Source organism: Callithrix jacchus, chromosome 21, assembly GCF_049354715.1.
Source record: "Callithrix jacchus isolate 240 chromosome 21, calJac240_pri, whole genome shotgun sequence".
NCBI classification, from domain to species: Eukaryota; Metazoa; Chordata; class Mammalia; order Primates; family Cebidae; genus Callithrix; species Callithrix jacchus.
Window position 1 is genome coordinate 43,473,149 of NC_133522.1, and position 11,488 is coordinate 43,484,636.

At 42.4% G+C, this 11,488-nt stretch overlaps 1 protein-coding gene across 4 annotated transcripts in view; it reads left to right on the top strand.

Annotated features, from left to right (window-relative positions):
* The window catches only part of DYRK1A (dual specificity tyrosine phosphorylation regulated kinase 1A), a 141,550-nt gene extending 133,494 nt beyond the window's left edge, over positions 1-8,056 (top strand). For all 4 annotated transcript variants that reach the window (XM_035283101.3, XM_054249044.2, XM_078358642.1 and 1 more), the window contains one exon: positions 4,809-8,056. In XM_035283101.3, the coding sequence (XP_035138992.1) occupies positions 4,809-5,429 (621 nt within the window). In that variant the 3' untranslated portion in view covers positions 5,430-8,056. The remainder of the gene's footprint in view (positions 1-4,808) is intronic.
* The last annotated feature ends 3,432 nt before the right edge of the window (positions 8,057-11,488 follow it).

Below are 11,488 nucleotides of genomic sequence, written 5' to 3' on the forward strand. Positions count from 1 at the left end.
TAATAATTGTTTCAGACTTTTCTACTCTTAGAAACTTTGCCCCCCGCCCCCCTTCTCTGTCGTCAGCCACTCTTTGCTTTGTAAGGAAGAGTCTTCAGGCATGAACTCCTTTTACTTTGTAGCATTGAATACATGGTCCTGCCTACATGGCGCTGTCCACTTCTCCTCTACCCCTTTTTTGTTAGAAGCAATGTGTTTGTTTTTGCCTAAGGCCAAGCCCACTCAGTGCCCTGACCCCCTCTCTCCTGCTTTCATGGGGCCTTTGCCCTTTGGTCTTCCTCGGTTCCTGTGTCCTCAGCCTCTCCTCTTTTGGCTCTTTGTGTTAATCAGCATTTCCTCATTCTCAGGCCGTTTCCATCTTAAGTCGTACCTTTGTGTGTCCCCTGTCTTTCTTTCCCTACACTTCTTCTACCTGTGGTGTCTTTGCCTCTACTCTGAAGACCTCCTTGCTTATTCTACTTACGTCCTGCCTTCCAGCTCTCCTGTCAGGGTCAGTGGTGACCTTTATTCATGAGTCCACTGGACACCCTAATGCTGTCTTTCTGCATTCTACAGCTTCATTTGGCAATGTTGACTTTTCCCCTCTTTGAAATACTCACTGCTGGTTTCCTTGGCAGGATGTTCTCCTGTCTCTTTGGGTTTTTTTCTTCTACCCACCTATGAAACCTTGTTGTTCCTCGAGGCGTGACCTGTGTCCTTGTACTGCTCCCCTTAACGTTTCCTTGATGATTTCAGCCACTCCTGCCAGGGCCTGCAGTCACCATCTTTATGCCAGTTTTTCCTGAGTCTCAACTTCTGATTAGACTTCACTTCTGAACCCTAGGGCCTTTCTAATTGTTTACTATAAATGTCACCTTGAAAGTCTCGACAATGTGCAGTGGTAAAATTGCACATAAGCGGATGTCATTTTCACTTCCTTCTCAACTCTTCGACTTCTACCATTCTTTGTAAAAATGGCCCTAAATTTACACATTTGTTCAAGTCATAAATCTGGGGGCACTCCTCTCTCCCTCTTTCCCCACGCTGAATCAGACAGTAGATGATCTGGATTCACCGCATCTTAATACATTTTTATTCTCTGCCTTTCACTTTAACTCATTGTTATGACTTGTCTTACTGGAAAGAGTCCTCTAACCAGTCTTCCAGTGTCTGATTCCATTCACCTGCCAGCACCATTCTTTTCCCTGTAGGCAAGTGAGCTTTCGCTAAAACAGTCTGTTGTTGCTATTTTCCCTCCTTTTGTTTTGAGACGGAGTCTTGCCCCGTCACGCAGGTTGGAGTGCAATGGCACGATCTTGGCTCACTGCAACCTCCACCTCCTGGGTTTAAGTGATTCTCCTGCCTCAGCCTCCTGAGTAGCTGTGTTTACAGACATGCATCACTAAACCTGGCTAATTTTTATATTTTTAGTAGAGACAGGGTTTTGCCATGTTGGTCAGGCTGGTCTTGAACTCTTGACCTCAGGTGATTCACCCACCTTGGCCTCCTGAAGTGCTGGGATTACAGGGATGAGCCACTGTGCCCAGCCTATTTTCCCTGCTTTAAGCCAGTTTTGACTTGCCCTTATAGCTAAAACGAGATGTCGACCTCTTACCGTGGCGTCGGTGCTTTCCGGGATCTGGTTCCCACCCAGGCCATTTTTTCTCCTTGACTCTAGTCACACTGGTTTATTGTTCGGTTTTTGTAATATGCCACATTCTCTGTCACTTCTCTCACATTTCCTGTGCTCTCAGCCTGGAACACTTTTCCTCCTCCTTTTGCTTTGGTAACTACTGTTTATCCTTCGAGTCTTAAGTATCACTATTCCCAGGGGCTTCCCCTGAATCTTTATTCGTCTGTCCTTTCTTCCAAATCTGTTTTATATCACAAACACATACAGGAGTGCAAAGGGTAGGATAAGATACCATGTTCCTCCCACCTGGATTTCACAGAGGTCAGGATATTGCTTCAAATCCTTTTTTATTAACTTTTGAGTGGTTGATATAGTCACACGGTTTTAAAAATAAGCAAATAAAAAAGAATTCAGTGAAAGGTTTTCCTTCCATGCCTTCTAGCCCCTCAGTTTCTAAACCACTGTTATTAGTTATTAGTTTTTTGTATACTTTTTGAGATATTTTATGCATATATATAAGCAGATAGAAACACATATTCTTCATCCACCCTTTGTTCACTAATGGAACCACACCAGGCATCCTGTCTTCCAAACATCTTGGTTTTTCTAGTCTTACCATACATTTTGGAGCACTGTCTGTATCAGTACATAGTGAGCTTTTTCATTCTTTTTTTTTTTTTTTTTGCATAGTATTCCGTTTAGATATTTCATAAGTCTCTTCACCATTCACCTGTTGTTTGTTTATTTTTAGAGCTAGAGTCTTGCTCTGTCACCCAGGCTGGAGAGCAGTGGTGTGATCACGGCTCACTGCAGCTTTTGGCATCTGGGCTCAAGCAGTCCGTGCCAACCACCCCCCAGCCTCCTCAGTAATTAGGCCTACAATTGTGTCCCATCACACCCTGCCGTGAGGTCTCACTATGTTTCCCAGTCTGGTCTTGAACTCCTGACTGATTCTCCCTCCTTGGCCTCCCAAAGTGCTGGGCTTATAGGCATGAGCCACCTTGGCCACCAGTCCCCTATTAATGGATGTGTAGTTCATTTCCAATGTTTTTTTCTGTTACAAATGGTAGTTTAATAAATAACCCCATACAGTAGTGTCCCTTCTTATCTATGGTTTCAGTTATTCAGTCAATCGTGGTCCAAAAATACTAAGTGGAAAATTTCAGTAACAATTTGTAAGTTTTAAATTCTATTATGAGTGGCATGATGAAGTCTCATGCTGTCCCATCCTGGACGTGACTCAGCCCCACTGTCTCCATGATACAGAAGTTCCTTTGCTTTGTAGGCGTGTAGGTTATCAGATCACAAATCACAGCATATAGAGGGTTTGGTTGTCTGCAGTTTTAGGCATCCAGTGGGGATCTTGGACTGTATCTCCTGTGGATAAGGAGGCACTGCATAGCTCATTCACACATACACATTGTATCTGTGATGTGAATTACTGGAAGCAGAATGGCTGTTCCAAGGGGTAAAGTGATTTGTAATTTTGATAACTATTGTAACATTGCCTTCCCACTTGATTCTCTAATCCAGTAACTTGAATAACTTTATAGTTTAAAAACCATTAGTACTTTGTTTTCTGAGAACTCACTGCCAGCTTTTCTACTGATTGTTCTCAGTAGTATCTCTTAAAAGTTTGGTTCTCAGACCACCTCCGTTGAATAAACGCTTAACAATTTGTACCAGCCGCTGGTGATGGAAACTGAGCCTTTGCCTTCCTAGAGCTTACAGTGACACAGGTAAATAAAATGAACATGAATAGAAATGGCAAGTAGCATTAGCTCTTAAAAAGAAGATGAGGATAATTTGGTAGAGAATGACTATCTGTCGGATAGGATGTATGAATTAGAGTAGGCCAAACTCTGATAACAGACTCCCAAAATACGGTAGCTTAAAAAGTACCAGTTTCTTTCATTTTCTTGTGTTACAGTCCAGAATAGGTGTTGAGGTTAGTGACTGGGCTGCCTTCCAGGTCCTGGTCTCCTACCATCTTGTGGTTCCACCATGCCCTACGGCCTAGTTGTCTACTGTGTCCAGCAGGCAGAAGGACTTGGGAGATATTATTTTGTGTGCCAGGCTAGCAGTGACATACAAGCTTTCATTCGCATTCCATTGACAGCTTAGTTAAATGGCCATCGCTAAGTACAAGGGAGGCTGGGAAGTGCTGTGTAGCCATGTGCTCAGAAAGAAGAAGAGTCTCGTACACAACCAGTAGCTTCTGCCACAATGGTTGAGGCAGCATCCGCCAGAGTGGTCAGGGAAGACTCTGGAACTGAAGTCATGAAAAAGAGACATCCATGCAGTAAGAAAATCCAAGAAAGAAGAACATTTCTAGGCAGAAGGGAGCAGCCTGTTACTAGTACACCGAGGCATCTGAGAGATTTTGACCCAGGGGAAGAATGCCCTCTTTGGTTGGAGCCCAGGTAGCCATGGGTAGGATGGCTGGAGAAGGAGGTTGGAGAAGTGGGCATCGGCCAGATGATGCAGACCATTGTGTGCCTTTGGTATTGTTTTGTTTTTCTAAGTGCAGTGAGGAGTCATTAAAGGAGTTTAAATAGGGACGTGATTGGATTTGTGTTATGAAAAGATTGTTCCTGCTACCCTTTGGAGAAGGGCAAGGATGAAGGCAGGGAGTTCATTTAGTTGACTGTTGGGTTAGCTAGCCTAGGCAAGACATGATGGTGGGGACAAAAAGAAGAGGCCAGATTTCGAATCTGTTTCTCAGGTAGATTCATTAGTTCTTGCTCATGGGTTGGGCAGAGGCATTTTTGAGCAGCTGGGTAGATAGTAGTCCGTTACTGAAAGAAGAAAGATGGAGAGAGGAAGGACATGAGGGGAAAAGTAAAGACTTCCTTTTGGACCTGCCCAGAATACTTACTATCTGGCTCTTTTCAGGAAATGTTTGCTAACCCCTGGCATAAACAGTGCTCCCAAGGAAAGACAGTGAGTAGTGAAATAGATGAATCTATTTAAGGATATAACTTCCTGAAAATTGCTGCTTTCATGATGAAATTTTTTTGCCTTTGAATGTATTTGGAATTTTGTGTTATGAAACTGTCTTAACAAATTAAACGTTTCGAAAACCCTTTCTCCTTGATTTATGTGATGCTAGTTTGCTGGTGTCATTGCTTTTGATGGGAGGTTAAAGCTTGGAAACAGTCTTCTGAAAAATCCTTTAAAAAATTTGTTCTTGCAGGTGCGTCAGCAATTTCCTGCTCCTCTTGGTTGGTCAGGCACTGAAGCTCCTACACAGGTCACTGTTGAAACTCATCCTGTTCAAGAAACCACCTTTCATGTAGCCCCTCAACAGAATGCATTGCATCATCACCATGGAAACAGTTCCCATCACCATCACCACCACCACCACCATCACCACCACCATGGACAACAAGCCTTGGGTAACCGGACCAGGCCAAGGGTCTACAATTCTCCAACGAATAGCTCCTCTACCCAAGATTCTATGGAGGTTGGCCACAGTCACCACTCCATGACATCCCTGTCTTCCTCAACGACTTCTTCCTCGACATCTTCCTCCTCTACTGGTAATCAAGGCAATCAGGCCTACCAGAATCGCCCAGTGGCTGCTAATACCTTGGACTTTGGACAAAATGGAGCTATGGACGTTAATTTGACCGTCTACTCCAATCCCCGCCAAGAGACTGGCATAGCTGGACATCCAACATACCAGTTTTCTGCTAATACAGGTCCTGCACATTACATGACTGAAGGACATCTGACAATGAGGCAAGGGGCTGATAGAGAAGAGTCCCCCATGACAGGAGTTTGTGTGCAACAGAGTCCTGTAGCTAGCTCGTGACTACATTGAAACTTGAGTTTGTTTCTTGTGTGTTTTTATAGAAGTGGTGTTTTTTTCCAAAAACAAAGTGCAAAGCTGCTTGAATCAGAAGGAGATTAACACACTGAACCGCTACAAGAGGGCAAAGCTGACTTTTTTTTTTTTTTTTAACTTGAAAGATTGCAAAGGGACATTGAAGTGTTTAAAAGAGCCATGTCCAAACCCATCTTCATGGATAGCTCAGAGGTATCCTCTTTTTGCTCCCCCATTTTAACTTGCCACATCTAGTCATAATGTTTTTTTGTTTTTGGTCTTTCTATTCAGCAAAAGTTAATGTTCAAATGTTGGTCCTGGTCATTTGCCAACTAATTTTAAAATAAAAGGCACTGCACATAATTTGCATAAAGGGCCCATGAGGGTGTTTTTTTTTCCCCCCCTGTTTTTCCCCCTTTTTGGTCCTGTTTTGTTTTGGGTGGGAAATTTGGGTTTTTGAGTCCTCTAAACACACTTGGGCACGGAAATGCAGTACTGTAAGGAAGAGGGACCTCCAGCTTCCACAAACACCATCTTCAGCTATGTGTATTGAAGTTTGTCAGGCACAGCAAGCATGCTGAGTGGCGGGGATCACAACTCTCCTATCTGAACCTACTGAGAAGCAAAGCAGCAATTACCTGGGATCCTGTGGCTCTCCTGTTGTAGAGGCCACAGGAAGATAGGACGGAACATGACTGGTCTCCTAACCAAGGTGCACTGAGAAGCAATCAACGGGTCAGTCGTGGCCAGTCCTGGGGAGGTCTGAGTGGTGGTCTTTGGGATAACCTTTGGCCTTATGGATTTGGACTCAAAATGAGAAGAGCCTACCATTTCAGATGCAATCACTTTTGGACATGCTTTTGCAGACAGTCCTTAATGCTGAAAACACAGAGAATGGGTAATTCAAGAGGCCTTTCTTTTAAAATAGACTTTTGTGACCCACTAATTGTAAGGTATTGCAAGGTCACTTTGCGTGTGTCATAAAGTTGACTTTCTTATTGGTTGAAGGTCACAGAAGTAGTGGTTTGCTTTGATGGAAATAGCTACAGCTGTGTCCCTTCCTGCTTTTTACCTTTTCTTTTGCTTTTTCTCGGCACGTGGTATCTCCACCATTTCTTCTGCACAAAGATGTCTTCTGTTCCTCCTGAACATTTTTAAAAAATGCAGAATTTTATGTGACTGCTTTTTTGCCTCACAATTATGCTGTGAATTTTACAAAAATTTATTTTCTTTTTTGATAATTTATTGTACCAAAGCTGTTTTTATAGCACATAGATGTCTGTAACCAATAATGTAGCAGTTCTGCACTTTGACACAAGGTGTAACTAGACCATTTTTAAATGTCAGTTGAAAATTATGGCTGTACTATTGCTTAAACAAAACTGGAACTGTTGTTGAATCCATAGCCAATACATTTACAGCAATCTGTGTACTGAACATAATAGATTGACATCTAACTCAAGATTACAACATCTGTTACATTCTAAATGTGTTCAGGCTTCTGAAGGTAAAGGGACACTGGGTCCAGAAGCTATGGAACCAGCAGTTGATTCTTGTATTCCTGATTAACCTACTTGTAAACTTGAAAGCAAGACCTTGATTGCACCAACAGGTCCAGAGTATGAGCTCAAGTAAAGCAGAACTCTCATGCGTGACCTGAGCAGACAGGCTGGTATTTAACAGGTGCCTCGTGTTGAGATTATGCTGCCTTAATGTAACACAGTCTGGCAGTTGCTAAATTTGTGTTCCCATTTTAAATTGACCAATTTTGGGGTGTTATACATTTGAGTGGTTGAATTGGGAGAATGAAGATAAGTAATTTATCTGTCCAGGATCAAAAGAAGCCTAGAAAAGAAGCAGTAATCTACCTCTGCCGATAACCCTGTTTAAGACGACTCAGTAGAACACCGCGTTTCTTTTTATTGGTCAATTCCATGTGGCTGACTAGGTCAGTTTTTTTTTTTTCTGAACAAAAGCAGGTTTTTATATGTAAACAGTGACAAAAGAAAGGCTAAACACTATGTAAATGTGAATGGACACTTGGAAATATTAGTTTTTATAAACCACAAACATTTTTTGTTGTTAATCAGGAAATCCATATTTATTTTGTAATTAAATGTCAAGCCTGTGGATGATTTTTTGGAACTTGGTAGTTCATAAAGGTTTACAGTGAATAAAAGGATATCACCTTGAGTATAGCAGTATCAAAAGGAAGTCAGTAGTTACTGCTGTTTAGGAATATAAGGTTAAGATATCATATGGGTCAGGTCATTTTTTTTTTTTCTGTGCTGGTTGCCACATCTTAGCAAGCACCAAAAAACTAAAGCAGTTTTTAAAACCGATATTTACATAAAGAAAATCATAAAATCCAGTGCTTCTGCATACTGTGTTACGTTACAGTCCAGTTTTGTGTGCTTTACTACACAGTTTGGTTACAGGACTTCTGTGCATTGTAAACATAAACAGCATGGAAAAGGTTAAATACCTGTGTTCAGATTGTAAGATCTAGTCCGGACTTGCTGTGTATATTGTAACGTTAAATGAAAAAAGAACCCCCCTTTGTATTATAGTCATGCGGTCTTATGTATGATAAACAGTTGAATAATTTGTCCTCAGACTCTTTACTATGCTTTTTTAAAATTAATTTAAGAAAAATGTAAACATAGTAAAACTATTCCTATGCAATCCACCTGGCCCAGGTCTGGTAGGTATACTATCAAAGCTGAGTTCAATGTGTCAGAAGGAAACGACGTGAGATCCATCGGCGTAGGCGTCAGCAATCTCTGACAGTAAAAACTGGAGGGTCAACAGATCATTTTGATTTTTCACATTGATTTTTTTATATGAATGCTGAGTAGCAATTCTCCTGTGGTTCAAAATGCTAATATTTCAGTTGGTAGCATTCAGAGTGGATGTGAGGGTCTGGTGGTTTTCTTTAATAAGCTCTGACGTGCTTGGATGAAGGAGGGAATGTGAATACTCTTCTTCCTCCTTCCCCAAATCCTCATACAGGGGCATATCAGGGACTCTCTTGTACGCATTCTAGAATTCTTGCCATAGTGATTCAGTTTCTAACCTAAAGTCTTCTCTTCTTGCAAATTAACCTGCATCAGTATAAAGGTGGCTTTCGAAAGGTAAGATACTTATTTAAAAAGTGTGTGAGTCTGTAAAATTAAGGTTGGTTTTGTGTAGTTGAAGTTAACCACATATAAGAAAGGAAACCTGCTTTTTCTTGGGGTGTGAGAATTGCACCTAGGTAAAGGGCACATTTTATGATACTGGGCTGAAAAAAAGAACAATTTTCAGCCTCATTTAAAACTACATGTAAATAAATCATGAAGGATGCAGTAATTCTGTTAGGCCCACAAGTGGCTGTTGAGCTTGCCCTGTACTGTTTCCAACTTCTGTGGTGTTGAACTTACTGTTCCATTCTTCCAGTAGGGAGATACAGAATCAAAATACACAAAAAGATGAGATAGCAGGCACTCTGTTCAAGCCCAGTTTCTCAGTTTCCTTTTTCCCTGCCTTTATTTTGATTGCCCTCAGAATACAAGTTCAGACGCGATCCAGTGCATTCAGGTGGTATGCTTGTAGACAGAATGCAAGTTAAGGCTGATTTTTACGTGCATTTTTATGGTGTTAGACTGTATGTAATAGACCAGATGGTTCATTCCAAATACATGACTTGGTCTTAGTGCCACATATGAAGGAAGTTTGAAAACGGAGACAAAAGCTGTGCGTGACCTTGGTATACCAAGACTGTCTTCAGATTTCTTAAAATCTTCTAGGGATATCTGTTAACCAGACGTTGGAAAACCTTTAGTGTCGGAGAATAGAGGAGAGGCTCTGGTTTTCATAACCCTGGCTCCTTATCTAGGCCTGTCCTCAGATGAAAACATACATCAGCGAGTAATTTGTAGTACAAAGAACAAGAGAAGAAACACTAAGAAAATAGCTTATTTGTTATCTTCCCTTTTAATGACTAACCTTACTCCAAATGAATCCTCTGAGAACCAGCTTGTGAAGCCTGCTGGGCTTTCACCCTGGACCGGGAATTTTTGACGTATGCCTGAGTTTACAGCACTGGATGCTTGTTTTGTGGAAGGCGTGTCCGGGGAGGTAAGTGGTTCATCGCCTTCTGTTTGTCCTTCCTTGCAGCATTTTGCATAGCCCAGGTCCCAGATTTCAGCTGCTCTCAGAAATGAAGAGCACCAGGGTGTTCTTGCATTGGAAGGTAGCATCAGAGCACTACCTTCACATGAGACTGCCAAGTATTTGTCAGTATTGATTTCTAATTCCCTACTTTAAAGTCTCTCAAGACAAGAAGGTATTTCTCCAACTGGATACTGATTTAAACACAGTAACTAGAATGCTACAGGTCTCTTTTCTAGTATGCAGCTGCTTTATCTGAAAACTTTTCCCCGTAATTTCCCATCTTTAGAGTATGTCCCTGTTATAAAAAGCCAGCGGTGGAATTAATGTGGGCAGTTTCCATTTCAGTTGAATTTCCTACCATCCCCAGCAAAACCTGTGAATGCTCCTTCAAAGCATTGAGGAGGCAGAGACAAGCCTTCAACCGGCTTCCTTATGCTTTTAGGAGGTAGCCTGGTTCCTGAAAGCACAGTACTAGAGCCTGAGTCGTGTTGACTCATAAGTACATTAACTTTAGGTTAGGCAAAGTGGTGGCAAAAGTTGAGGATGCAGGACCGAGGAAACGGCGGTCAGGTGGAGCACAGCTCTGCTGGCATCGGAGACGAGGCTGGTGATGCTGTCGGGAGCCTGATGGGCCGAGTTCTCATAGCCAGAGAAAGGCCAAGTAGGTATTAGTGCTTATGTTTTGTCTGTTCGAAAGACCAATTATTTGGTAATCTTTCCAATTAAATTTCTAAAATGGCTACGTTTGGGTTTTTTTTTGCTTTATTACTGTAAACTTTTGCTCCCAATATATACTCATTCATTAGTCAGTGTACTTGCCCCTGAATTCTGTACCTAAAACTGCAGTCAAGGGGAGATTCAGAGCCAAGGGCAGAAATCAAGTGGTAGGCTCTGGGCATGGGTGGTAGTTATTCGCTAGGCAGCCAGGAGCAGCCAAGCAGGTGTGCCAGGTGGGGAGTTATTAACACCCAGACAGGAAGATGTGCCTGGGCCTGAGTGTGGTCAGTAGAAAATGTTGAGTTGCTTATAAGAAGCGCTAGGATAATGGATTGTGAAGCATACTCCACTCACCGTTGCATAGAAAAACTGCAGAGAAGTGCACTAGTGGGGTCGAGGTGAGGATGGGGTTAACTCCCTCTGAGATGAAAGAAAATAGTGGCGTGAGACGGTTGAGTTTATTTTAGTTACTTCTTTTTAGAGACAGTGGCTTTGTCATCCAAGCTGGAGTTTAGTGGTGTGATCACAGTTCGCTGCAGCCTTAAGTGACTGGGATCAGGTGATCCTCCCACCTCAGCCTCCCGAGTAGCTGGGACTACTGTGCACATCACCATGCCCGACTAATGTTTTTAGTTTTTTTGGAGAGAGAAGGTTTTGCTAAGTTGCTCAGTCAGTCCTCAAACTCCTAGCCTCAAGTGATCCTCCCTCTTGGGCCTCTCAAACATTAATAGGGTGAGCGTGGTGGCTCACAGCTGTAAAGATTTAAAGTGGTGAAATAGCTTGAGAAAGCTTTTTTATGTGCATCACAGACAAGCCTTGTTCTGCCGAAGAGGTGATGCGGCAAAGTGGAGAGGAGGTCTCCCAGGCGCCACTCCCACTTCCATTGCCTGAAAATCCAGGAAAGAGATGACATGAACTCCAGTGATCTCAAAGAGCTCAGTCAGTACTCATCAATGCAAAATGAGTTTCCAACCTTGCTGCACATTAAACTCATCTGTAGAACGTTATAAAACCACAGATGCCCATCACACTGGCAGTGTTTTAGATTCAGAGTTGGGGTGAGGCCTGGAGCTCTGTTTTCTGAAATTGCAGGCAATTCTGAACCTGCAGCCAGGCAGGACTCAGGTAAGAAGAGGCATGTGGCTAATGTGACAGAAGTCTGAGTCCAAGAATAT